This window comes from Nicrophorus vespilloides, unplaced genomic scaffold (genome assembly GCF_001412225.1).
Source record: "Nicrophorus vespilloides isolate i.1.1-1 unplaced genomic scaffold, Nicve_v1.0, whole genome shotgun sequence".
Lineage (NCBI taxonomy): Eukaryota > Metazoa > Arthropoda > Insecta > Coleoptera > Silphidae > Nicrophorus > Nicrophorus vespilloides.
The window spans coordinates 22,299-49,415 of record NW_017095594.1 but is presented as its reverse complement, the minus strand read 5'-3'; the positions used below and the strand labels follow the sequence as shown (position 1 = coordinate 49,415).

General features: G+C 32.7%; 6 protein-coding genes across 9 annotated transcripts; 4 read left to right on the top strand and 2 right to left on the bottom strand.

The window, feature by feature from the left end:
- The first annotated feature begins 1,144 nt into the window (after nucleotides 1–1,144).
- LOC108557913 (cytochrome P450 9e2-like) lies at nucleotides 1,145–3,648 on the top strand. Its single transcript, XM_017914629.1, has 4 exons — nucleotides 1,145–1,344; nucleotides 2,249–2,744; nucleotides 2,794–3,160; nucleotides 3,215–3,648. Exons 1-4 carry the CDS (start codon nucleotides 1,145–1,147, stop codon nucleotides 3,646–3,648), a joined length of 1,497 nt encoding a protein of 498 aa, XP_017770118.1.
- A 246-nt stretch (nucleotides 3,649–3,894) lies between these two features.
- LOC108557993 (cytochrome P450 9e2-like) lies at nucleotides 3,895–6,859 on the top strand. Its single transcript, XM_017914768.1, has 4 exons — nucleotides 3,895–4,093; nucleotides 5,459–5,954; nucleotides 6,004–6,370; nucleotides 6,426–6,859. The coding sequence occupies exons 1-4, from the start codon at nucleotides 4,056–4,058 to the stop codon at nucleotides 6,857–6,859; spliced, it is 1,335 nt and encodes a 444-aa protein (XP_017770257.1). The 5' UTR covers nucleotides 3,895–4,055.
- A 4,726-nt stretch (nucleotides 6,860–11,585) lies between these two features.
- LOC108557989 (cytochrome P450 9e2-like) lies at nucleotides 11,586–14,719 on the top strand. The gene is made up of 4 exons (XM_017914753.1): nucleotides 11,586–11,784; nucleotides 12,354–12,849; nucleotides 12,899–13,265; nucleotides 13,319–14,719. The coding sequence occupies exons 1-4, from the start codon at nucleotides 11,747–11,749 to the stop codon at nucleotides 13,750–13,752; spliced, it is 1,335 nt and encodes a 444-aa protein (XP_017770242.1). The 5' UTR covers nucleotides 11,586–11,746; the 3' UTR covers nucleotides 13,753–14,719.
- Nucleotides 14,720–16,735: 2,016 nt separating this feature from the next.
- On the top strand, nucleotides 16,736–21,232 carry LOC108557903 (cytochrome P450 9e2-like). The gene is made up of 10 exons (XM_017914618.1): nucleotides 16,736–16,935; nucleotides 17,548–18,043; nucleotides 18,096–18,462; nucleotides 18,517–18,943; nucleotides 19,799–19,923; nucleotides 20,043–20,290; nucleotides 20,340–20,411; nucleotides 20,464–20,554; nucleotides 20,589–20,708; nucleotides 20,763–21,232. Exons 1-10 carry the CDS (start codon nucleotides 16,736–16,738, stop codon nucleotides 21,197–21,199), a joined length of 2,583 nt encoding a protein of 860 aa, XP_017770107.1. The 3' UTR covers nucleotides 21,200–21,232.
- A 138-nt stretch (nucleotides 21,233–21,370) lies between these two features.
- On the bottom strand, nucleotides 21,371–23,696 carry LOC108557963 (cytochrome P450 9e2-like). 4 transcript variants are annotated; one of them, XM_017914724.1, is made up of 6 exons: nucleotides 23,367–23,696; nucleotides 23,152–23,315; nucleotides 22,943–23,102; nucleotides 22,857–22,881; nucleotides 22,306–22,666; nucleotides 21,371–22,201 (listed from the first exon to the last, which is right to left on the bottom strand). In XM_017914724.1, exons 1-6 carry the CDS (start codon nucleotides 23,564–23,566, stop codon nucleotides 21,759–21,761), a joined length of 1,353 nt encoding a protein of 450 aa, XP_017770213.1. In that variant the 5' UTR covers nucleotides 23,567–23,696; the 3' UTR covers nucleotides 21,371–21,758. The 4 variants fall into 4 exon arrangements, with proteins under 4 accessions (XP_017770213.1, XP_017770204.1, XP_017770221.1 ...); XM_017914715.1 differs by having other exon boundaries at nucleotides 22,777–23,102; XM_017914732.1 differs by having other exon boundaries at nucleotides 22,777–23,102; nucleotides 23,152–23,307.
- Nucleotides 23,697–24,022: 326 nt separating this feature from the next.
- On the bottom strand, nucleotides 24,023–26,934 carry LOC108557937 (cytochrome P450 9e2-like). The gene is made up of 4 exons (XM_017914683.1): nucleotides 26,452–26,934; nucleotides 26,231–26,394; nucleotides 25,058–25,392; nucleotides 24,023–25,007 (listed from the first exon to the last, which is right to left on the bottom strand). Exons 1-4 carry the CDS (start codon nucleotides 26,652–26,654, stop codon nucleotides 24,120–24,122), a joined length of 1,590 nt encoding a protein of 529 aa, XP_017770172.1. The 5' UTR covers nucleotides 26,655–26,934; the 3' UTR covers nucleotides 24,023–24,119.
- Between the last annotated feature and the right edge of the window lie 183 nt (nucleotides 26,935–27,117).

Below are 27,117 nucleotides of genomic sequence, written 5' to 3'. Positions count from 1 at the left end.
TTTGAAACTTTTATTATTAATATTTTCAAATAGTTTTTATCATTTCTTCAATTACTACTAAAGTTAAATCAACATTTAATTTTTTAATAAAAGTTTCATTAATACGCGTAGAATGTGATATAAATTTGTGATTTCGATTTTAAACTAAGTTTTGATATGTAAAAAAAACTTGTTTAAACTCAATTAAAGTATAAAATAAATAAATAATGCAATAATTAAAGGGGATGGAAAATAATAACTCGTTTCGCGCACTCGCGTGTTGCAGGAATTTCCATTGCAGATGGTATCTTCTTTGGCACGAGTTTTTTTTTGTTGTCGTTGTTGTTATATTTCTCGAGATATCGACCCGGTATAGTTTTTTTTTGTTCATCGATTGTTTACCAAATAATAAATTACAATTACGAAAAAGATGGGATGTTAATGATAATTATAAGTTTTACATAATTGTAGGATAATTTGAAGATATATTTGTGTACTATTATACTATTTAAATAGATAAAAAATCAAAGAGTGAAGAAAATGATAACTAGAAAATTGATATGTAGCAAACTTTGTTATAGTAAAAATTGAACTTACTGCAAACAAAGTCTTCTTGTAGGGAAGATTCCTGCAGATCGTAACAGAGGGATACTTCAATGAATCGTTCAGATTGAACGTGTAGTGCGTGGATATTGGTGGATACAGTATCTTCCTAATGCATTCCGAGAGCTAAGAAAACTAAAGTTATCATTACAGCGTTTCTCACATTGACATCAAACAAGACCTGATACGAAGCGATGCAAACGCATGTAATGATCGCAATTAATCTCAGAAAGTACTTGGGATTCGTGAAGCACTTCTGCAAGTTGACAAAAGCCATCCTGAAAGTACTGAAGAGACGAACGTCGGAGATGGGACTTTTTATCAAAGCCCCAATATAAATTCGTTTATATTTTTTATGGACCTATAAAAGCGTTATTAACTTGCAACAATATTTATAGCTAATAAGCGAACGTCTGATAATGCGAAAGCAATTACATTATATTTCAATGCATAAATTTAGCTTTTATTAGTCGAACAAAAAAATACATCGTTGAATAAAGTACGATAAATAGACGCAACAATCTCATCTGAGTTCATTATACAATCGAACGTGCAAAGCAAAATGCTGGTCATTCTCTTGCTGCTAGTTGCACTCTTTTTGGTTGGTTACGCTCTGGTGAGGCAGCAGCTTTACTGGAGATATAAGAATGTTGTTCAAGGATTTCCGAAACCGATTTTGGGTGATATCCTTGGCACATTCTTCCAGTTTCAATCCTTAACAGACATGGTGAAGAATCTCTATTTTGCTTTTTCCAATCATAGGTAAGACAACACATTTCATTAATCACTTTATAAATTAAAGTCTTCACTAAAACTTCCTTTTGTTAATGATGTTTGTTCTGTGTATAATTCAAATTGCAAAATAAAAACGTAATTTGAAATGAGCTGGTTTAAAGATTTACCTTTTCATTTAATTGTTTTCTTACATGTTTATTTATTGAAAACATTTGAAAAAATGTCATAAAATTAATATCTAAATGATTTACGCTTTAAATCTCTTTAATGTATTCATCTATATTCAATTATGTATACAAAAATAAAGATGACTTTTATGTGGTAATATAATATATATATATAAACAAAATATCATGTATTCACCTCTTTCTACCAATAATTCATTATTTTCCTAATAACAAATAAATAGAAACAAATAGAAGAAACCTGTTTTTATTTAAGCAACACATTTTTCAAAACATGTATCTGCTGCTATCCTTAACACTGTCATTGTTCATCGACTTGGCTGAAGGTCCATATGCTCAACCTCATTCATTTCACTGTCCATCTGTGGCGAACGATGGCCCTATTGCTGCAAGCACCGAGAGGGCTCGGCTCACAAAAGGCCTGGTTTGATCAGGATTCGATCCGTCGCCGGTTCGATTGTGGTAGGAAGACTTAACCATTCGGCTATTAGTCGCCCTGATGAATTAAATAAAATAGAAATAAACCGCACTAAGAGAAACATTATTATATAAAAGTGAAAACCACTTATGTCTATGCACTATTCATTAGGAATTCATTTTTAGTTTCCTCAATTAAAATTTTCCTTTGTTTTGAATTTTTCAAAGTGGACTATAACGAATCCGCTGATATTTCTGTATTTATAAAGTATTAGTTTACAAATTATAGCAACTTTAATACTTATTATCTAAAGAATAATATGTTTAAGATACGCTGGAATATACCTGATAACTCAACCGATGCTCATGATTCGAGATCCCGAACTCATCAAACAATTAGCAGTAAAGGACTTCGAACATTTCACGGATCACATGAGCTACGTTCCTGGCGACAATGATGCTCTTTGGAGCAATAATCTCTTTGCATTGAAAGGAACCAAATGGTACCACATGAGAAACATTCTAAGTCCAGCATTCACCAGCATGAAGATGCGATACATGTTTGAACTGATAGACGAAGTCTCCTCTCAGTTTGTCACCTTTCATAAAGACAAAATTTTAAATCAACAAACGATCGAATTGAAAGACGCTTATACAAGGTACACTAATGACGTAATCGCAACGTGCGCTTTCGGTGTGAAGTGCGACTCCTTGGAACACCCGACCAATGAATTTTATAAAATGGGCAAGATCGTGACAGAGGTGAATAGTTTCTCAAGAATTTTCAAGATAATCCTCAATTTTTTTCTACCGTCGTTGGTTAAGGTAATGTGCTTTGTCTTTTATGAATACTAGTTAAACTGAAGTTTGTTAGGCTCTGAAATTCACAATAATACCACAAAAGGTCAACGCGTTCTTCCTGCAGTTGGTTGGTGATACTTTAAGAATGCGTGAGCAGAAAGGCATCATTCGCCAGGATATGCTAAACTTGCTGATGCAAGCGCGGCGAAAAGATAGTATGTCAATCTCCGATTTGGAGATTACCTCGCAGTGCTTGGTATTTTTTTTAGCCGGCTTTGAAAGCACCTCCTCAATGATGTGCTTCACATCTTACGAATTAGCCTTAAACCCAGACATTCAACAACGAGTCAGAAAAGAGATCGAATCAGTTCATCGTAAATTTGGTAAATTAACGTACGAAGCGATGAAGCAACTCAAGTATTTGGATATGATTTTGAATGGTAATAACAATGATCTATATCCAATGGCATCTCTTAATTCTTGATATTAAACAGAAACTATCCGAAAGTGGCCTCTCGCTTTCCTGGTGGACAGATTGTGCGTTAAGAAGTATACAATTGAGCCTACATATCCTGACGAAGAACCAGTACATTTGGAGCCAGGCGATGTGATATGTTTTCCCGTAGCTGGACTACATCACGATCAAAAGTATTTTCCCAATCCAAGTAAATTCGATCCGGAAAGGTTTTCGGATTGCAACAAGGACAGTATTCATCCATACACTTATTTGGCTTTTGGAGTTGGACCTCGCTCTTGCATAGGTCATCGTTTTGCATTGATAACGGCCAAAATGATGTTTTTCAAACTACTCAGTACGTTCGAGATTGTAATCACAGAAAAAACTCCTGTTCCATTAAAAATCAGCAAAATCGATTTAATGTTGACTCCAGCCGATGGCTTCTGGCTAGGTCTGAAACAAAGAATATAAACAAAATTACAATCGTGATTTAATCTCATGAAGATACTGAAGATATTATTGTTAGAACTAGCATATTTTTAAAAGCATATATATTTTGAAACTTAATATAATTTTAAAAAATACTTATTGATTTTAAAATTTATTATCATAATCATTTATTAGAATTTAAGCATTGGTATTGATAAAGCAGATTAAAATATGTTAAATACACGGACCAATTTCATCTGAGTTCATTATAAAATAGATCGAGCAAAATGCTGGTCGCCGTATTGCTCGTAGTTGCACTCTTTCTGATTGGTTGGGTTCTGGTGAGGCAGCAGCTTTACTGGAGATACAAGAATGTTGTTCAAGGATTTCCGAAACCTATTTTGGGTGATATCCTTGGTACATTCTTCCAGCTTCAATCCTTAACGGATATGGTTAAGAATCTATACTTTGCTTTTCCAAATAATAGGTAAGATACCACCTGCAAATAATTTATCATTTATTATCATTTATTTATGTTTGTCTAAATAATTATTTTATAAATTAAAATTTTCATAAAAACTGCTTTTCGTTAATAGTGTTTTGTCAACAAAAATAATAAAATTAAAAAAAATTGAAACGCTGCAAAGGGCTATTGTCATGACATATATAGATATTTCTGCCCAGATTATTTAATTTATTCAATAATATTCTTTCGCGTTCAGTTATGTATGAAAATAACATATAGATTAGAAAGAAGCCACATAGTAAAAAATGCATTTTAATTTGTTTGTCAGTTGTTGTTTACGCGTAGTTTAAAGTAGATATGGCTGTGCACATGATGGAAAAACACGAGTATTGTTCTATGATAAAATTATTAGTTTTGGGAGGTTTTTCGGCAACAGAAATTCTTAATAATCTACTTATTCATTTCCAACTGTCCTTTATGGACTTTATGATGGACTTTAGAATTGAAACATGGACGTACATGCATTGAAGATGCATGTATAATTGAAGCTTTCGATCGTTTCAACAAGAATAAAACTACTTTAAAATTACTTGAAGATCAACCATATTCGCCAGATTTAGATCCATCAGACTACCATCTATTCCTAAACATAAAGACAATTGATTCTTTAGAATTGCGTGCCGTGAAATTTTAAAAATATAGATAAAAAATATTTGAACGTAGTATTTCATAGATCAGAAATTTTAATTTAATATTGCTGTGCCGCAAAACAAATTACTCAGTGTAACAAGTTTAGCAGACTCTGCTGTATACAGTTATTTTGCAAGCCTTGATACGTATAATTATAAAAATGATATATAATTGTTAGAAATCACTGGACTAAATATATTCAGCTACAAGTAGATTATATATAAAAATAAAATGATTTTTGAATCGTAAAGTTCGTTTTTTCCCTTTTACTTTCAATTTTTTTCAAACTGCCCTCGTATTTATATATATTTGACTATTCGATAGTCGCGCAACCTATCGTAACATCGCGTGGCATCTGATAAACTTCGTTAAATATAACGTTAGCAATGAATTTATATAAATATATAGTTGGTTTTTGCAGCAGTTTAATTTAATTTATATTTTCTTCTTATATTATTGAATTATATTATAATATAATTAATTAGATTCAGATAAAATAAAAAATCGAAGCATTTTTATTTTATAAAAATGTAAAAAAAATATCTTCATCTTCACTGCTTTGCGGGCATCATATTGCCGACCCTCATTCAAAATAAAAGTAAAAGAAAAACACGTATGTATATATAGTTTTATAAGTAAATAGTTTTAAGTAGAAATAAACTTTGAAACCTAATATCTAAATTTGATATTTTTAAGATACGCTGGAATATACCAGATAACTCAACCGATGCTAATGATTCGAGATCCAGAACTCATCAAACAATTAGCAGTAAAAGACTTCGAACATTTCACGGATCACATCAGCTACATTCCGAGTGAAAATGATGCTCTTTGGAGCAATAATCTCTTTGCATTGAAAGGTACCAAATGGTCCCACATGAGAAACATTCTAAGTCCGGCATTCACTAGCATGAAGATGCGATACATGTTCGAACTGATAGACGAAGTCTCCACTCAGTTTGTCACCTTTCATAAAAAGAAGATTTCAAATCAGCAAACGATCGAATTTAAAGACGCTTATACAAGGTACACTAATGACGTAATTGCAACGTGCGCATTCGGTGTGAAGTGCAATTCGTTGAATCACCCAACTAATGAATTCTATAAAATGGGAAAAGTTATGGCAGAGGTGAGAAGTTTCTCAAGAATTTTCAAGATAATCCTCAATTTTTTTCTGCCGACGTTAGTTAAGGTAATGTACTTGGTCTTTTATGAATACTAGTTAAACCAATATTTATTAGGCTCTTAAATTGACGATAATACCACAAAAGATTAACGCATACTTCCTGGAGTTAGTTGGTGATATATTAAGGATGCGTAAACAGGAAAGCATCATTCGCCAGGACATGTTAAACCTATTGATGGAAGCGCGACAAAAAGATGGTATATCAATCTCCGATTTGGAGATTACCTCGCAATGTTTGGCTTTTTTTTTAGCCGGCTTCGAGAGCACCTCTTCGATGATGTGCTTCACATGTTACGAATTAGCCTTAAACCCAGACATTCAAGAACGAGTCAGAAATGAAATCGAATCAGTTCATCGTAAATATGGTAAATTAACGTACGAAGCGATGAAGGAACTCAAGTATTTGGATATGGTTTTAAATGGTAAAAAATAATTATCTATTTCCAATAACATCTTATAATTTTTGATCATAACCAGAAACCATCCGCATGTGGCCAATCGCTTTCCTCTTGGACAGATTGTGCGTTAAGGAGTACACAATTGAACCTAAATTTCCAGACGAAGAAGCCGTACATTTGAAACCAGGCGATGTTATATGTTTTCCCGTAGGTGGACTCCATCACGATGCCAAGTATTTTCCCAATCCAAGTAAATTCGACCCGGAAAGGTTTTCAGATTCCAACAAGGGCAGTATTCATCCATACACGTATTTGCCTTTCGGAGTTGGACCTCGCTCCTGCATAGGTTACCGCTTTGCAATGATGATGGCCAAATTGATGTTCTTCAAACTGCTCAGTACGTTCGAGATTGTTGTCACTGAAAAAACTTCTGTCCCATTAAAAATCAGGAAATTTGATTTATTGTTAACGTCAACTAATGGCTTTTGGCTAGGTCTGAAACGAAGAATATAAACAAAATTATAATCGTGATTTAATCTCATGAAGATACTGAAAAAAATTTGTTATATTTTTATTAAAACTTAATATAATTTTTGAAAATAATTTTTGCTTTTAAAATTTATTATCATAATCATTTATTTTAATTTAAACATTGTTATTGATAATGCAGTCAATGCCAAGCAATTACATTGTCTTTCAATGGATAAATTTAGCTTTTATTAAACAAAGAAAAAAATTACATCGTCGATTAAATTACGTTAAATACACAGAACAATTTCATCTGAGTTCATTATAAAATAGATCGAGCAAAATGCTGGTCGTCGTATTGCTCGTAGTTGCACTCTTTCTGATTGGTTGGATTCTGGTGAGGCAACAGCTTTACTGGAGATACAAGAATGTTGTTCAAGGATTTCCGAAACCGATTTTGGGTGATATCCTTGGCACATTCTTCCAGCTTCAATCCTTAACGGATATGGTTAAGAATCTATACTTTGCTTTTCCAAATCATAGGTAAGATACTACCTGCAAATAATTTATCATTTATTATCATTTATTTATGTTTGTCCAAATAATTATTTTATAAAATAAAAATCTTCATTAAAACTGCTTTTCGTTGATAGTGTTTTGTCAACAAAAAGAATAAAATTAAAAAAAAAATGAAATCGCTACAAAGGGCTATTGACATGACATATATAGATTGCCCAGATCATTTCATTTATTCAATAATATTATTTCGCGTTCAATCATGTATGAAAATAAGAGAAATATAAGCAAAATATTATTAATTATTATGAATGCACCGCTTTCTGTCAATAATTCAGTATTTTCTCAATAACATATAGATTAAAAAGAAGCCACATAATAAAAATAGTATTTTAATCTGTTTGTCAGTTGTTGTTTACGTGTTATTTAAAGTAGATGTGTCTGTGAAGGTTCTAAGATGGAAAAACATGAGTATTGTAAAATTATTTATTTTGGTAGGTTTATCGGCAACACAAATTCATAACAATCTACTTATTCATTCCAAACTGTCCAAAATGATTTTTGAACAGTAAACTTCGTTTTTTCCCTTTCCATTTCGCTTTCAACATTTTTCAAACTACCCTCGTATTATATATATTTGACTATTCGTTATTCGCGCGACCTTTCGTAACATCGCGTGGCATCTGACAAACTTCGTTAAATATAACGTTAGTAATGAATTTATATAAATATATAGTTGGTTTTTGCAGCAGATTAATTTAATTTTTGTTCTTATATAATTGTCTTGAGTTTATGTTTTGATGATTTACTATTGCAATAAATATTATTACTATAATTTATTATATAATTAATTATATTGAGAAAAAGTAAAAGATGTTAGCTTCGAAGCATTTTTATTTTATTAAAATGTAAAAAAAAATATCTTCATCATCACTGCTTTGCGGGCATAATGTTGCCGATCCCTATTCAAAACCTATTTATTTAGATAATAATTAGCTGAAAGTTTCGATTCATTAGATCAGGGCTTCCCAAACTATGTTCCGCGGAACACTTATGTTTCACGGATAATAGGTATTCCGTGAAAAACTGACCAAGTAAATAAATATTGTTTGAAATCGGAATAATCGAAGAACCATATAAAATAAAAGTAAAAGAAACATGAGTGTATAAAGGGGGGAATGCATGTATTTATAAATAAATAGTTTTATATGTAAATTGTTTCAAGTAGAAAACTTTGAAACCTAGTATCTAAAGTTGAATATTTTTAAAATACGCTGGAATATACCAGTTAACTCAACCGATGCTAATGATTCGTGATCCAGAACTTATCAAACAATTAGCAGTAAAAGACTTCGAACATTTCACGGATTACATCAGATACATTCCGAGTGAAAATGATGCTCTTTGGAGCAATAATCTCTTCGCATTGAAAGGAACCAAATGGTCCCACATTCTAAGTCCGGCATTCACCAGCATGAAGATGCGATACATGTTCGAACTGATAGACGAAGTCTCCACTCAGTTTGTCACCTTTCATCAAAAGAAGATTTCAAATCAGCAAACGATCGAATTTAAAGACGCTTATACAAGGTACACGTAATTGCAAAGTGCGTATTCGGTGTGAAGTGCAATTCATTTGAACACCCGATCAACGAATTTTATAAAATGGGCAAGATCGTGACAGAGGTGAATAGTTTCTCAAGAATTTTCAAGATAATCCTCAATTTTTTTCTACCGATGTTGGTTAAGGTAATGTGCTTTATCTTTTATGAATACTAGTTTTACCGAAGTTTGTTAGGCAATGCAATTCACAATAATACCACAAAAGGTCAACGCGTTCTTCCTGCAGTTAGTTGGTGATACTTTAAGAATGCGTAAACAGGAAGGCATCATTCGCCAGGACATGTTAAACCTATTGATGGAAGCGCGACAAAAAGATGGTATATCAATCTCCGATTTGGAGATTACCTCGCAATGCTTGGTATTTTTTTAGTCAGTTTTGAAAGTTCAACAACGAGTCAGAAAAGAGATCGAATCAGTTCATCGTAAATTTGGTAAATTAACGTACGAAGCGATGAAGGAACTCAAGTATTTGGATATGGTTTTGAATGATAAAAACTAATCATCTATGTCCAATAATATCTTATAATTCTTAATCATAACCAGAAACCATCCGCATGTGGCCAATCGCTTTCCTCTTGGACAGATTGTGCGTTAAGGAGTACACAATTGAGCCTAAATTGCCAGGCGAAGAAGCCGTACATTTGAAATCAGGCGATGTGATCTGTTTTCCCGTAGCTGGACTCCATCACGATGCCAAGTATTTTCCCAATCCAAGTAAATTCGATCCGGAAAGATTTTCAGATTCCAACAAGGACAGTAATCATCCATACACGTATTTGCCTTTAGGACTTGGACCTCGCTCTTACATAGTTTACCGCTTTGCAATGATGACGACCAAAATTATGTTCTTAGATTGTTGTCACTGAAAAAACTTCTGTCCCATTAAAAATCAGGAAATTTGATTTATTGTTAACGTCAGCTGATGGCTTTTGGCTAGGTCTTAAGCGAAGAAGTATGTAAACAAAAATAATCATGTCTTTCATATATAAATATCAAAGCATAATTACAGTTATCTATATTGTTAGATAAGTGTATTGAAATTAAACTTAGGTTACATAGCAATTTACATCATTCTACAGAATACTTAATTCGAATTGACTTGGAACAAAATTGAATGTACTGATGATAATATTTGATAAATTTGTTATAATTGCTTAAAATATTGTATTAAATAATAAAAAAAAACTTTTTCTGCGTGGGAAATAAAATAAAAAAAAGCATTTCATTTTTTTTACGATGGAAAGTATTTCCATTTTAGTCATAGTATTTTTCATCCAAACACGAAGTTTTGTTGAAGGAAGTAATTTCGTGGCACACATCCTATTCGTGACATGACTGCATTATCATGATTGATGATCATTTTTTTATCTGTTTTTTTTATAAATATTGTAATAAATATTAATATTTTATTATACTTTTATTAAAATATAAACTTATTATTGGTACGAAGTATTGAAAATATGTTAATGTATTTTGTGAAAATACTTTTACTTTAAAATTTATTATCATAATCATTTTGTCCCACTTTATTTTTCTTTGTTTGATATAAATATCGGCTTAATCTCGATGTATCAAAAAACCAATTGATCCTTTTGGCTTTAATTAGTTTTATATCCATATAAAATATTTTTTTTAACAATGAAATTTGTTTATTTTCATATTTTTTTAATCAGAAAAATTCACCAAATCAATTAAAATTAAGATCAATTTCTTAAATATATTTTAGTGAGTAAATAAATATAATATTGGTTCATACATGTATTTTTTTTAAATAAAGTACAGATTGTATCATGTGGACCAAAAAGTCTATTGATTTAAGTGTTTACAAAAAATATATAAAAGATAAACCAAATCAAAATCATATCAAGTGCATTCCACAAAAATATAATCAATTCTCTTCTAAAAATAAAAAATGTGAACGAGCTGAATCCAGAATTTCTTATGTAATTTTTTTTCATTACGTCATAATATATTTAATTTACAATTAATTTATATTTTTTGGTAAAATTCCCAATGGAAGTTTTTACCATTATATTTATTTGTAATTTGTTGGTTGGCTGCCGTCTTTTAGGTTAACTTCAGTATATTGATGCTCTGCGATTCCACTATTCCCTTTGGCTGTGTATCTGCTGCTGTCCTTAGCACTGTCATTGTCCATCGATTTGGCTGAAAGTTCATATGCTGAACCTCTTTCATTTGACTGTCCATTCATGATGAACGATGGCCCTATTGCTGTAAGCACTGAGAGGGCTCACAAAGGACCAGTCTTGACTAGGATACGAACCGGCGCCCACGGAATCATGGGTAGGGCGACTTAACCATTATGCTGTTAGTCGCCTACATACGCAAAAATATTGGAAAACTTAAAAACTTGGAGTCCATGAAATACTTCTACAAGTTAACCAAAACCATCCTAAAAGTTACTGAAGAGGCGGACGTCCCTACTTAAATTTATATTTTTTTATAGACCTATAAAAGCGTTATTAACATGCAGCCATATTTATTGTTAATAAGATGATGTATAAATTTAGTTTTTATTAATCGAACAAAAAAAAAGTATATCGTCGAATAAAGTTCGTTAAATAGACGGAATAATCTTATCTGAGTTCATTAAAAAATAGAACGTGCGAAATGGTGGTCGTTTTATTGCTCGTAGTTGCACTCTTTCTGATTGCTTGGGTTCTGGTGAGGCAGCAGCTTTACTGGAGATACCAAAATGTTGTTCAAGGATTCCCTAAACCGATTTTGGGTGATAACATTGGTACATTCTTCCAGCTTCAATCCTTAACAGATATGATCAAGAATCTATACTCTGCTTTTCCAAATCATAGGTAAGACACTACCTGGAAATAATTTATCACCAATATAACAAAATTATAAATAAAAGCCATAAATAGAATTTGAGATAATCTGCATAAAATAATTACGTTTTAATCTAATATAAACACATTGAAAAATATATAATATTTAATATTATTTCGAAGAAATTTGTACAGTTTATAGAACTTGTTTCATTTCATAAAAAAATATTCATATAAATTTAATTATGAATGCAAATGATGATAATTTTTATATCTATTTGAAAAAAGAAACTTTATTATTAATTATTTATAGCTTTCTGTCAAGAAGCCAGTATTTTCGCAATAACAAATTTATTTAACAAAGCTTGTTTTTAATTAAGCAATTAAATAAAAAAATGATTCTTGATGTGTTTATAAGTATAGGAGAGTAAATCAATATAACTCATATTCAATATATTTAAATATTTACTGCTAATAATTTACACTGTAGTCTAGTTGGAAAATTTTAAAATAAATTCACAAAGTAAGTATTGTACATGAATTTATTTTCTAAGAAAAATAAAACCATGAAACCTAGTGTTTAGTTGAATATTTTTAAGGTACGCTGGAATTTACCAGATGACTCAACCGATGCTTATGATTCGAGATCCCGAACTCATCAAGCAATTAGCAGTAAAAGACTTCGAACATTTCACGGATCACATCAGCTACGTTCCGAGCGATAATGACGTTCTTTGGAGCAATAATCTCTTCGCATTGAAAGGAACAAAATGGTCCCAGATGAGAAACATTCTAACTCCGGCATTCACCAGCATGAAGATGCGATACATGTTTGAACTGATGGACGAAGTCTCCACTCAGTTTGTCACCTTTTATGAAAAGAAGATTTCAAATCAGCAAACTATCGAATTGAAAGACGCGTATACTAGGTACACCAATGATGTAATTGCGACGTGCGCTTTTGGAGTGAAGTGCGACTCGTTGGAACACCCGAAAAACGAATTTTATACGATGGGCAAGGTTGTAACAGAGATGAAAAGCTTTAGGAGAATATCCAAGTTATTCCTTCATTTTCTTCTGCCAACGTTAGCTAAGGTAATGTGAATGGTTTTCTGTAATTATGAATTAAACCGAAATTTGTTAGGCGCTGAAATTCATTATAATCCCAGGCAAGGTCAGCGCTTTCTTCCTGCAGTTAGTTGGAGATACTTTAAGGGTACGCAAAGAGGAAGGTATCCTTCGCCAGGATATGCTTAACCTGCTAATGGAGGCGCGAGAAAAAGATGGTATATCAATCTCCGATTTGGAGATTACCTCGCAATGCTTAGTATTCTTTTTGGCCGGCTTTGAGAGCACCTCTTCGATGATGTGCTTCACGTCTTACGAGTTAGCTGTAAACCCGGACATCCAAGAACGAATCAGAAAAGAGATCGAAACAGTTCATCGAAAATTTGGTAAATTAACGTACGAAGCGATTAAGGAACTCAAATATTTGGATACGGTTTTAAATGGTAAAGAAATTTTTTTTTTCCAATAATACATATTTATTGTCGATCATAACCAGAAACCATACGCAAGTGGCCAGCCGCTTTTCTTTTGGACAGGCTTTGTGTTAAGGAGTACACAATTGAGCCTGAATATCCAGACGAAGTACCCGTACATTTGAAGCCAGGCGATGTGATATGTTTTCCCGTAGCTGGACTCCATCACGATCCCAAATATTTTCCCAATCCAAGCAAATTCGATCCGGAAAGGTTTTCGGATTCTAACAAGGACAGTATTCATCCATACACATTTTTGCCCTTCGGAGTTGGACCTCGCTCTTGCATAGGTTATCGTTTTGCAATGATTAAGGCCAAAATTATGTTCTTCAAACTGCTCAGTACGTTTGAGATCGTGGTCTGTGATAAAACTTCTGTCCCGTTAAAAATCAGCAAAATCGATTTAATGTTGACATCAGCTGATGGCTTTTGGCTAGGCCTTAAACGAAGAATATAAGCAAAATAATATCGTCTTTGATTTATATGATATTTTAGAACTTCAATTTCTTTCAGAAATGTTAAATTAGCCTCAGGCTCGTGTGCTTTTTTTACGTCTAAATCCCAACCATAATCCATTCCGATATTATTTCGATTTATTTTAAAAGAATAACAATGACAACAGATTTTTCTAGTATGGCATCTGACTTAAAATTGATAAGAATCTGAACAAAAAGCAATTGGATTTATAAAATAGCAAACCAATGCAATATTGTAAACTATTTTCCGACGTTCTGTTTTGTCACTGTTGTAGTTTGTCGTGGAACCGAATGAAATCTATTTGGGATCAAATACGTTCGGGTTCGTGTATTAAATTATATTTCGTTGGATGCCGTATATAGACAACCAAACTAACCATATCACATGTTTTAAGTGTAAATCTACACTCATACAGTTACACCAAAGCGTAAATGAAAAAGCGAGGTGTAAACAAATCTTTAGAATAGATGATTATCTTTGGTAATAATTATAATAAGTCATGAAATGATGTAATTCATAATATTAGTCGTTTTGTCATGATACATTGTTACTTAATGTTTGTCAATCTGATAGTATGGTCACTAAAAACCTCATGCACGATATATTTATATTTGCATTATGCTAGAATATAATATAATTATTTTCAAACTGAAATCATGATTTAAAATAAATATTTACGTAGCTCAGTTATAAAAATTGAATAAAACTTTTTTTCACGTATCAAAACGTTTGGAAATCATTATTCTAATGCATGTGTCGGCAACTGAGCCCAACTTAGTCCCACGATAGTAATTTTTACTAGTGAAATTTTCAGCAAGCTTTCGTGAAGCGGGAGCCGAAATTTCTCATGGAAAGATCCGCGTACGGCTCCGGCGCCGACCACTATTCTAATGTGTACAAAGACTTAATGTCACTTAATTCTTTGTAGTTTTTTTCTTTACCATTAATATTCAAAAAAAAAACATTATTATAACAACGATATAAAAAAATAAACATTTTCATATAATTGTAGTAATCAACAAAACAAATCAAGTACTACAAAGGGTTATTGACCATAGGTCTTTCTGTCCCTAAATGTATAATTATTATTCGTTTAAGTAAAGACACTGTTTTTTTGAGATATAAAATGATGTTCGAAAATGTAAATTAAAATTAAAAAATATTTCAAAAAACTAAATTTTGTTATGAAACACTGCAATAAAACATTTTAAGATTAATATCTGCAATATTGATCATGACCTACATATAAGAGTCAGTTTTTTAATTATTTTAGAAACTTAAAAATATATATATATGAAAGTAGGTAAAAAGATTTCGATCTTCTGTAAATAAATAAATAGATATAAAAGAAAAATGATATATTAATATATAATCAACAATAATGTTATTTGTGTATATTTTTTGCAAGATAATTAAAAAAAAAACGTAACCAGTAAAATAATGTGATGTGATACTGACAAAAAATATATAATTGGTGAATGAAAAATATTATTGTGCAATTAATAGAACCTATTAAATTTTGAATACTGCAATTAATCAAGATGATATTGCACAAATTGTTTAATGATATAGTGATTTTTTTTTATACAATGTTCTATTTGAAACAGGTTCTATGCGCAAATAAACTGATCAACGTGCATAATTTATGGATTTTTCAAATAATTGGACTTACATTACTCGACTATTCAAAACAGAAACTGTTATAACGTTATGAAGATATTTTCTGTAACAATACAAAATGTAAATAGGTCGTGATCGATGAAAGTAGAGAAAATGTTATTCCTACAGATTGCGACCGTTAATTCTTCAGATTAATCATTAGTTACAATATTTTCCTGAAAGCTCTTCCAATTAGCTAAAATTATCATTAAAGCTCTTTACAGTCTTCTTTGTATGGTCTTTTAAAAAAATTATTAACTTGCGCAAATTTGTATTGCTGTGTAAAATTAAGTAAATGCTATCATACCCGTTCTTCCAAATTATAAAATCATACCTAACGGATAAAGATGCAAAATTAATATTCCAACTTATTTCCAATTAGATCCGGGGCACCACAAGGAAACGTACTCGGACCTCTTCTATATCTCATCTTCATATCAGATCTCTCGACAACAAATAAAATAACTGTCGCTACATTCGCAGATAACATTGCACTAATGTCTTCTGACAGTAAACCAGAAGTTGCATCACAAAACTTGCAAAGTGGATTAAATCAAATAGAACACTGGCTAAAATAATGGCGAATTGAAGTCAATTGAAGTTGTCCTCCAGAACTCTAATTAACAAAGTTTTACCACAGGAGGATCATGTAAAATACTTTGGCATGCATCTGGATAGAATACTCACTTGGAAGAAACATATATGGACAAAGAGAAAATAACTAGGTCTGAAATTCAGCAAACTATATTGGCTGCTTGGAAGAAAATTAGTGTCATCGCTTGACAATAAATTATTGATTTACACATATACTCAAAGAAGTATTGTCATATGGTATATATTTGTGATGTTCAGTAATCAATTCTAACATCTAAATACTCCAGCGATTCCAATCAAAACCATTGCGCATAATCACCGAACACCCTAGTATGTCCCCTATAGTGTCATACATAGTGATTTGAAAATGGAAAGGATTAAATGTGTAATTACAAACTATAGTGAAAAGTACCAATTAAGATTCTATTTACACCCAAATAAACCTGCTAGGAAATCCAACACAAACATACAATTAAATGACATTATATTAATTTACACAGACAGATACTGTTGAGTACCCCACCATTATTATATTTGTACCGCTAAAAATATTGCTTAATGAAAGATTGTAAATAAAAGTAGATGTTATAAAAAAAATTGTATTGTTTATGAACATGCAAATTTAATTACAATATAATTAGCTATATAAAAATATATAAAACGGAGTGAACTTAATTTCATTAAATTCATTATACAATCGAACGTGCAACATGCTGATCATTCTCTTGCTCATAATTGCACTCCTTCTTGTCAGCTGGGCTCTAGTGAGGCAACAACTTTACTGGAAATACAAGAATATTGTCCAAGGATTTCCAAAACCAGTTTTCGGTGACACCATTGGTACATATTTACAACTTCAATCTCTTACGGATATGGTCAAGAATATATACTTTTCCTACCCAAAAAATAGGTAAGTTACTGAACTTTGTAATTATATTATTCTTTTATTAGTTATTTCTTGATAAAGTGAAAATTTTATTTCTAATATATATCTAATTCTGAGCTTGGATTTGGTTGTGAATTCATAGTTTAAAACTTTCTTTTGAGTAACGATAATATAAATGCGGTTTCAAAGACTCTATTCGCCACCCGAATTGTTCGTTAACCGAACATAGACTTAGAAATGCCATAAGCTTATTACCACTTGGCCTAGGTGTCAAAAATAACAATAATTGGTTGGTTAGATCGGTGGTCCCAACCCCCGGTCCGTGGATTAAATGATACCGAGCCTCCCAAGGAATATTACATTATTTTCATTTTATTTTAACTCACTAGAATCTAGTGAGTTAAATGTTAAATCACTTTATATTATTTTTTGGTGTTACTATATCAACGTAACCTAGGCCGCGTTAGAATTATTAAACGTTGACCGGTCCGTGGCGATAAAAATGTTGGGGAGCACTAGATGATCGTTGTTCGATCGAGTTTGTTGTCGAAATATTATAATCTTATTATCATTTTATCAACAATAAATATGTTAAATAATTAGAAACTCATTATCTAAATTTGAATATTTTTTTAGGTACGTGGGATTTTACCAGATGTCTAAACCCATGCTCATGATTCGAGATCCCGAACTCATCAAACAATTAGCAATAAAAGATTTTGAATATTTCTCAAATCACATCAACTACGTTCCCGGTGACAGTGATTTATTTTGGAGCAATAATCTGTTTGCATTGAAAGGTTCCAAATGGTCCCACATGAGAAACATTCTAACACCTGCATTCACCAGCATGAAGATTCAAAACATGTTCGAACTGATAGATAAACTATCCACGCAATTTATAAACTTTTATGAAAGGAAGATTTCAGAAGAGCAAACTATCGAATTGAAAGACGCTTACACAAGGTACGCTAATGACGTGTTAGCAATAAGCGTGTTCGGAGTGAAATGCGACTCATTGGTACACCCGACCAACGAATTCTATATGATGAGCAAAGATCTTACAAACATTATGAGCTTTTCGAGACTTTCCAAGATATTCCTACATTTTCTTCTCCCGACATTGGCTAAGGCAAGAATATCCACCATCTCTTGTGATTACACGTAAAAGTGATATTTTCTAGGCGCTGAAATTTATAATAATTCCAGAAAAGGTCAGCGCATTCTTCCTGCAATTAATTAGCGACATTTTAAGGGTACGTAAACACGAAGGTATCCTTCGTCACGACATGCTTAATACGCTGATGAAGGCGCGAGAAAAAGATGGCATATCAATTTCCGATATTGAAATCACCTCAAATTTCTTGATATTCTTTTCGGCCGGTATCGTAAACACAACCTCCCTGATGTGTTTCGCCTCTTACGAGTTAGCCCTAAACCCGGAAATCCAACAACGAGTCAAACAAGAGATCGAAACAGTTCATCAAAAATTTGGTAAATTAACATATGAAGCGGTTATGGAACTCAAGTATTTGGATATGGTTTTGAAAGGTAATGATAAAAATATATTTCCAATAACATCTCATAATACTTGATTATAACCAGAAACCATCCGCAAGTGGCCACCAGGTTTCTTTTTAGACAGGCGTTGCGTTAAAGAGTACACCATCGAGCCTCAATTTCCAGACGAAGTAGCCGTACATTTGAAGCCAGATGACGTGATATGTTTTCCCGCATCTGGACTTCATTATGATCCCAAGTACTTTCCCAATCCAACCAAATTCGATCCGGAAAGATTTTCGGATTCTAACAAATACAGTATTCATCCATACACTTATTTGCCTTTCGGAGTTGGACCTCGCTCTTGCATAGCTTATCGTTTTGCAATGATGACGACCAAAATTATGTTTTTTAAACTAATCAGTACGTTCGAGATCGTGGTCAGTGAAAAAACGTGTGTTCCGTTAAAAATTAGCAAATTCGATTTAATGATGACGTCAGCCGACGGTTTTTGGCTAGGTCTTAAACGAAGAAAAATATAAAAATACATTATGGACTTTTAGAACTTAAATTGTTCGGATTGCATAAAGATTGGTGTTGGTATCAGAGAGTTAAACCGAATCGATAACCGTAAACCAAAATTAAACGGATTTTTTAACAGAACCGTAGCTGTAATGTAAAATTTTTCAATTGAAAAAAGGGAACGAAATTTTAATTTCGGTTAATTTCGGTTCAATTTTTTTCTTCATTAAATGTATGCTCTTTGATGTTGTGTACCGGTTCTAGTGGTTTGGTTTATAAAAAAATCGGCATTGTGTTGGTTGGTCTATTGTTAATAGAGTATATAAACAAACAATGTACTTATAGATTTTATTCCTGAAGATTGTAATAAGATGTATACTTCCACTAATTGTTGAGATTGATTGTTGGTTAAAGAATTTGTCTGGTGTATTCCGAGAGCTGAAAAGTAAGTTATTACGCAAATAAATGCCGAGATTTAAAGCCAGTTAAGCGTGATTGCAAATCAATTTGCGGTATTATCTATAAAAGTTCATTATAAAATCAAACGTACGAAATACTGGTCGTTTTTTTGCTTGTAATTGCGTTGCTTCTTATCGGTTGGGCTCTGGTGAGCCAACAACTTTACTGGAAATATAAAAATGTTGTGCAAGGATTCCCAAAACCAATTTTGGGTGACACCATTGGTACATTCTTCCAGCTTCAATCGCTTACAGATATAGTTAAGAATTTATACTTTTCCTATCCAAAACATAGGTAAGATACAAACATTTGTAATTACATTTTTGATTGCCGGTTTCTTCATCAATAATTATTATGAAAATTAATAGAAATTTAAATGGTTAAACTTAAACTGAATATATTTAAGGTACGTAGGATTTTACCAGATGACTAATCCGATGCTCATGATTCGAGATCCAGAACTCATCAAGCAATTAGCAATAAAAGACTTCGAGCATTTCTCAAATCACATCAACTACGTACCAGGAGACAGTGATCAATTTTTTTACAATAATCTCTTCGCATTGAAAGAAACCAAATGGTCCCATATGAGAACATTTTATCACCGGCTTTTTCCGGTCTGAAGATTCGACATATGTTCAAACTAATAGACAAAGTCTCCACGCAATTTGTCACTTTTTATGAAAGGAAGATTTCAGAAAAACAATTCATCAAATTGAAAGGCGCTTACACAAAGTACGCTATTGATGTATTGGCAATATGCGTCTTCGGAGTGAAGTGTGACTCATTGGATTACCCGACCAACGAATTCTATATGATGATCAAAAATGTTACAAAAATTAGCTTCTCGGGAATTTCCAAAATGTTCCTCCATTTTCTTCTGCCGACATTAGCTAAGGTAATATCCTTAGTCAATTATGATTATAAGTAAAATTAAAATTTGTTAGGCTGTGAATTTCGAGATAATCCCAAAAAAGGTCAGCGCGTTTATCTTACGTTTAGTTGGTGATACTCTAAGAGTACGTAAACAGGAAGGTACCCTTTACTACAACATGCTTAACACACTGATGATTGAACGAGAAAAAGTTGGTTTATAAATTTCCGATATTGAAATTACCTCGAATTTCTTGGTATTCTTTTCGGCCGGCATCGCGAACACCACCACTATGAGAAGCACATTATCTCTTACGAGTTAGCCGTAAACCCGGACATCCAAGAACGAGTCAGAAAAGAGATCGAAGAGGTGCATCGAAAATTTGGTAAATTCACATATGAGTCGGTTATGGAACTCAAGTACTTTGATATGGTTTTGAAAGGTAATTATAAAAATCTATTTTCAATAATATGACATAATTCTTGAGCATAACCAGAAACCATCCGCAAGTGGCCACCAGGTTTCCTCTTAGACAGGCATTGCGTTAAAGAGTACACCATTGAGCCTCAATTTCCAGACGAAGTGGCAGTACATTTGAAGCCAGGCGATGTGATATGTTTTCCTGCAGCTGGACTCCATAATGTTCCCAAGTATTTTCCCAATCCAAGCAAATTCAATCCGGAACGATTTTCGGATTCTAACAAATACAGTATTCATCCATGCACTTATTTGCCTTTCGGAATTGGACCTCGTTCTTGTATAGCTTATCGTTTTGCCATGATGATAGTCAAAATTATGTTCTTTAAACTACTCAATAAATTCGAAATCGTAGTCAGTGAAAAAACATCTGTTCCGTTAAAAATCAGCAAAAATAATTTATTGTTAACGTCAACTGATGGCTTTTGGCTAGGTCTGAAACGAAGAAAAATATAAACAAAATAGATATATATATAAGAAATTCATCATTTTTATGGATCTATCAAATCTTTATTATATTAAAACAGCTTAAAAGAGATAATACAAGTCAAAAAAAAGTATGTTTATTATAGTTTCATCGAACGGAAATACTTTATTGGATTTTGATAAAACATATCGTAGATTCATTTCTGAAGAAATTTTTACAAGCCATTGAGGCTTTAATAATAATAGTTGTGAACTGTTTAAATAACAGTGCATTCCACATAATATTTATTTACTGACTAACTTTAGTTATTTATTAATGATATTTTTTTTTTATATTAATGTCTTGTGTATATTAATTAAATTTATTCGGTTGGGCTCGGTGAGTCAACAACTTTACTGGAAATATAAAAATGTTGTGCAAGGATTTCCAAAACCAATTTTGGGTGACACCATTGGTACATTCTTCCAGCTTCAATCGCTTACAGATATGGTTAAGAATTTATACTTTTCTTATCCAAAACATTTTTTTTTATATTAATGTCTTGTCTATATTAATTAAATTTATTTGAGATTTACTTTATACATTTTCTTATTTCGAACGTCTCCTGGATTTAAATCCCAACCAGAAACCACCTTCGGACGTTATTCCGAATTTATGTCTATCTAGTTTCAACGGTACAGTAGTTTCTGCATCGACCTCAATCTTAAAATTGCTGAGAATTTGGATGAAAAGCAGTTTCGTTTCTAGAAGTGCAAAACGAGATCCGATGCAGTTTCTCGGCCCCAAACCGAAAGGAATATAAGTGGATGTTCCGATCCGTCCCTTATTCTCATCGTTGAACCTCTCAGGATCGAATCGTTCAGGATCTGTATAGTAATTAGGATCTCGTTGGATACCGAATATAGGCAACCAAAGAACATCACCTGCATTCAAGTGTAGATCCGATTCTGATTTTTCTAGAGCCGGTATGGTGTAGGGCTTCACGCATACACGATCGACGACGAATGTTGATGGCCATTTTCTCAACGTTTCTAAAAACGAAAGAAAACATTAGATATTTATGCACAAGTACCAACTGCTATTGGTTGACACACTTGACAAAAATGTCTCATGTTATGTGTAGTTTGAGATGTACCTGCTATGACCATATCCAAGTACTTCATGGATTGTAAATCTTCGTATCTCAGATTGCCTTTACAGCTGATAAGTGTTTCATCTATTTCATCGCGAAGTTTATCTTGGACTTCAGGGTTGAGGGCCAATTCGTACGCAAGGAAACTCATAAGCGTGGAAACCGAGTCAAAGCCTGCAAAAAAAAATACCAAAGCTTGGGCTGTGATGTCTTCATGCGACAGTTCCTTTTTCCTTGCCTCCATTAACAAATTAATTAAATCGTTTCTCTTTATTCCATTCACCTCTCGCATTTCAATGTTTTCTTTGACCAAACCTTTGAAGAAATCTCCCACTTTCCTGCTGAATATCGAAAATTTAAATTTCTAAAATTTGAGAAAAAACAATCATATCATATTTACAAATGATATCTAAATAAAAATCGTTGAAGGAAAACAACTTCTGACTTTAAAAACATTGAATAAAAATCACTTACTTTACTTATGTTAGGCACGAGAAAAAAAAAGAAAATCTTAAATTTTCTCGACAATGTGCTGAAATCGGTCGCATCCTTACCCATGGCATAGAACTCGTTCTCTGGCTGCTTCAGTGAATCGCATTTAACACCAAACGCGCAACTGGCTATAACGTCGTTCGCAAACCTCGTGAATGCGTCGCTTACTTCCAGCACAACATCCGACCTCTCTAAGAAATGAGCGACGAACTGATCTGAACAGGCTTTCATCAAATCAAACATCAATCGCATTTTGCTGCCTGTGAAAACTGGACTCAAGATTGCACGCATCTCCTTCCACTTTTCACCTGAAACCAAACCAACATTAAAGTATTCTTAAAAATTGACAACAACAACCTCTAAGCGAGAATAGATTCTTATTCCATAAAGGATCGGCCTGGTCGCTGAAGAACGTTCGATGATCGGTGAAGTGATCGAAGTCTTTGATGGCAATGCGAGTGATCAACTCTGGATCTCTTATCATCAACGTAGGAAAAGACATGCGGTAAATTCCTGTATATCTGATAAAAGTGATTATTTACGTAAAATTCCAAATTGATAAGCAAACAAACCTGGCAGATGGAAACTCGTTGTACTTTCTTTGAACCATCTCCACAAATGACTCTTGCTTTAGGAACGTCTTCCAGCTATCCCCGAATATGGGAATTGCTGTACCTTGCGTCACATTCCTCTGGCGCCAAAGAGTCTGCCTTTTCATAAGTTTCCAAAAAATAAAAACTAAAAGAACGCAAGAAATCAACACAAACAACATTTTACAGTTAGTTTGTGCACTTTCTTATAGCGGTTATGATAACACAATGAATAACATTTAACATTACATACTCCAGTTAAACAACTATCTCAATGTGATAACATATTCATTTACTGCGATAATGTTACTGTTGAAATCAGTACATGTAATTATGAAACGTTTTAATATAATTATAATGACAAAGTAAGAAATACATGCACTATAATTATATTATTAAATAAAAATTGTAATTAAGTAAGTAAACAAAAAATGTATTTAAGTATATTTGATATATTAGCAATATTTTTCTTATTGTTGCTATTTATGTAAGCTAGGCTACCCAATGTACATATACAAAGCAATGTTTTTTAAAACATATCTTATTTTATCTACTGGAAAAACAAAAAGTGTTCATAATGTAATGACACATATACGAGTCCCTATACTGGAATAATAAAGAAAAAATCATTTTGAATAAATGTATCAAAAAAATATTTTATTGAATTCGGAGACCAAGTTTCTCCTCATATAGAAGACAAACGCACTGAAACTTGCTGAAAGTTTTGTAAAATAACTATTGTCTTGGTTTTAGTCCTAACCAGTAGCCTCCATCCGAGGTTAAATTGAATTGTTTCTTACTGATCCTTACAGGGATTACAGTCTTTGATGTAACGGTGATCTCGAATTTTGATAGGATATGAAAGAATACGGTTTTGGTTTCCATAAGGGCGAAGCGAGAACCGATGCAGTTCCTTGGACCAATCCCAAACGGTAAATATGTGCTTGAATTGATGTTGTGTTTATTCTCTTCACTGAATCGTTCAGGGTCGAATTTGTCTGGGTTCGGGTAATATTTAGGGTCATAATGGATACCAACGGTGGGCACCCACAGAACATCACCCATCTTAATATGAACAGGGCTTTCAGATTCTTTAACTGCAGATATTGTGTATGGTTTAACACAAACACGTTCAATTGCAATGGGCGAAGGCCACTTTCTCAACGTTTCAGAAATTACCATATCCATGTACTTCATAGTAGACAACTGCTCGTAGGTCAATTTTCCGTCGCATTCTGCATTTGTTTCATCAATCTCGTTTATAAGTTTTGTTTGAATGTCAGGATTAACTGCAAGTTCGTATGCCATGAAACACATCAAAGTGGATACAGTTTCGAAACCGGCGAAGAAGAAAATCAAGGCCTGAGCTGTAATATCGATATCGGTAATCTCCTGCTTTTTCACTTTCATCTTTCCAATATCTGATTCTTCGACAGTAGCAAAACCAATATCTTTGAAATTCGTTTCCTCTTCGTACTTCAATCTGCCTTTCCTCGCCTCCATAAGCAAATTGATCATGTCAGGTCTTATAATCCCATTTTTTTCTCTCACCTTGATAGTTTTCTTCACAAGATTCTTAAAGAACCTACTGACATGTTCGTTGAACAAAGCTACATTGAGCAACTGAAATCATTTTGATTAACATGTTTATTGAAATTAGGTTTTCATTATACCTTAGCAATTTTTGGTAACAGTATGAATAAGAATAACTTTAAATTCATAGTTAAGCTGCTGAAGTCGGTTGCTTCTCTACCCATCAAGTAGAATTCGTTCATCGGCTCTTTCAACGAATCGCATGTTACTCCAAAAGCGCACGTAGCTATAACGTCATTCGAGTAACGCGTGAAGATATCCTTCATCTCCACCGTAACTTCACCATTTTTGCTTGCTTCCAAGTGGAAATCTACGAAGTTATTGGCGCAATCTTTGATCAGAGTGAACATTGCGCGCATTTTGCTGCTCGTGAAAGCCGGACTGAGTGTTGCCCTCATATCACGCCATATTTCACCTACAAAACCAAACAATTATATTTCAAAAATATACAACTGAAAATAACTAACTAAAAAATAATCAAACCCATTCTCTTAGAAGCTTATATATTTAAAAATAAGATTATTAAATTGAAAACACTTGTAAATCTCTTTACACATCATTCTAGTCAAACCATTCTGCTTAGTTAGACCAAGAAATAGTCTAGAAATTACTGAATGATCTGCTCTTAAATCAATCACCAAAATAAATCAACAATAATGTGCATTTTAGAAATTTATTGTATAACTCAATATTGAGAAATCTAGAGAACAAATATTTGTTTTAAATAATAAATCACATTGTATTAACTTATATATAAACCTCGATTAACAAGTACCTGGCATAACGAGCATTTCGCTTAACGAGCAAAATGAATTTTAAGAAAAATGACTCGCTTAACAAGCGAGTGATGATGAGAAAAGAATTCCGGAAATTTTGCAACGGATTAAACTCGTTAATCGAGGTGTACTTAATTCATATAATTTTTTAATTTAAAATCTTCATTCCATAAATAATTGAAGAATTAATTCAGTCTTTCATGTTATATTAATATTGTTTACTTAAGAAGTTGAGATGATGAATTTTATCTCATTAATATTTATGCAAATTATACGTGACTCGCATTTTTTTTGCAGTATTAATAACTTCATTTTTATTAATAAAAACAAAAACAAGCAAGTAACAAATTGTAATACCACACTTTTAGTCTTCTAGGAACAAATAGAAATATCTAATAAACTGAATCAGTTTGTTCAACGGATGTTAAACAACATCAAATTTTAAATTGTAAATAAATGTAAATAAATTTTGCATACCTTTGAGAGCGAATAAGTTTTTATTCCACAAAGGATCGGATTTCTCGGGAACAAAGCTACTGTGATCCATGAAATAGTCGAAATCTTTGACGGTGATCTGCTTGATGAGGTCAGGATCTCGCACTATCAGTGTTGGAACTGTCATCTGGTACATTCCTGTGTATCTATTGGACAGAAAAATATGTAACGGAGTTAATAGAACAATAATTTCAATTAAATACCTCTCATTTGGGAAACGCATGTAAGCTCTTTTGATCATGTCCATGAAGGTTTCCCTTCTAAAAAGAGTCTTCGAATTATCTCCGAAAATAGGAAACGGCGGCCCTTGCGTGACATTCCTCTCCTTCCAATAGAGTTGAGGTTTTATAAAGAAATAGTAAATCAAGATTACCGATGATCCCAATATCAGGAAAAGAGTAATCATCGGAGGAAATACAGCGTTAAGTCTCTTTGTGATCTCAGCTGCAACACTAATAAGTTTTCAATTCTAATTGCCGTGTTTTGTTTTAAACGAAATCTAGGTAGGAGGGATCAGATATGCGTATTGATACTTATTTCAGAATATCACGAGCATCAACTTTGTTTCTGTATTCAATTGTCTCTTGCAATTACTTCCACTTAACATTACATTTGCTGTCTTTCTTTTCAATGTTTTTATTAATTGTTTAAATTGGGATTCAAGTGAGCATTACATTACATGCCGCTGTTAGCATCAGCATTGATATATGCAGTCCAGCAACCAGAATGACGTAACTCCAATATGCGTTCATTTGTTTTTAAACGGCAATAAAAACAAATGTCACGCAAATGAAAGAAAATAAACATTGATTATTGATACACTTATTTATATTTAATATTGGTTGACAACAAAAACATGAAACAAAGTA

Bases quoted from the DNA above. Each gene is read 5' to 3' on its own strand.
- LOC108557913 (XM_017914629.1), top strand. From the start codon at position 1,145: ATGCTGGTCATTCTCTTGCTGCTAGTTGCACTCTTTTTGGTTGGTTAC. The intron at 1,345-2,248 runs GTAAGACAACAC...AATATGTTTAAG, and splicing joins TTTGCTTTTTCCAATCATAG to ATACGCTGGAATATACCTGA. The intron at 2,745-2,793 runs GTAATGTGCTTT...GAAGTTTGTTAG, and splicing joins TTCTACCGTCGTTGGTTAAG to GCTCTGAAATTCACAATAAT.
- LOC108557993 (XM_017914768.1), top strand. From the start codon at position 4,056: ATGGTTAAGAATCTATACTTTGCTTTTCCAAATAATAG. The intron at 4,094-5,458 runs GTAAGATACCAC...GATATTTTTAAG, and splicing joins TTTGCTTTTCCAAATAATAG to ATACGCTGGAATATACCAGA. The intron at 6,371-6,425 runs GTAAAAAATAAT...GATCATAACCAG, and splicing joins TTTGGATATGGTTTTAAATG to AAACCATCCGCATGTGGCCA.
- LOC108557989 (XM_017914753.1), top strand. From the start codon at position 11,747: ATGATCAAGAATCTATACTCTGCTTTTCCAAATCATAG. The intron at 12,850-12,898 runs GTAATGTGAATG...GAAATTTGTTAG, and splicing joins TTCTGCCAACGTTAGCTAAG to GCGCTGAAATTCATTATAAT. The intron at 13,266-13,318 runs GTAAAGAAATTT...GATCATAACCAG, and splicing joins TTTGGATACGGTTTTAAATG to AAACCATACGCAAGTGGCCA.
- LOC108557903 (XM_017914618.1), top strand. From the start codon at position 16,736: ATGCTGATCATTCTCTTGCTCATAATTGCACTCCTTCTTGTCAGCTGG. The intron at 16,936-17,547 runs GTAAGTTACTGA...ATATTTTTTTAG, and splicing joins TTTTCCTACCCAAAAAATAG to GTACGTGGGATTTTACCAGA. The intron at 18,944-19,798 runs AAAAATATAAAA...AATATATTTAAG, and splicing joins TGGCTAGGTCTTAAACGAAG to GTACGTAGGATTTTACCAGA.
- LOC108557963 (XM_017914715.1), bottom strand. From the start codon at position 23,566: ATGTTGTTTGTGTTGATTTCTTGCGTTCTTTTAGTTTTTATTTTTTGG. The intron at 23,316-23,366 runs GTTTGTTTGCTT...CACTTTTATCAG, and splicing joins AACGAGTTTCCATCTGCCAG to ATATACAGGAATTTACCGCA. The intron at 22,667-22,776 runs GTAAGTGATTTT...CTCAAATTTTAG, and splicing joins TCGTGCCTAACATAAGTAAA to AAATTTAAATTTTCGATATT.
- LOC108557937 (XM_017914683.1), bottom strand. From the start codon at position 26,654: ATGATTACTCTTTTCCTGATATTGGGATCATCGGTAATCTTGATTTAC. The intron at 26,395-26,451 runs GTATTTAATTGA...TCTGTCCAATAG, and splicing joins ATGCGTTTCCCAAATGAGAG to ATACACAGGAATGTACCAGA. The intron at 25,393-26,230 runs GTATGCAAAATT...TTGGTTTTGTAG, and splicing joins AAACTTATTCGCTCTCAAAG to GTGAAATATGGCGTGATATG.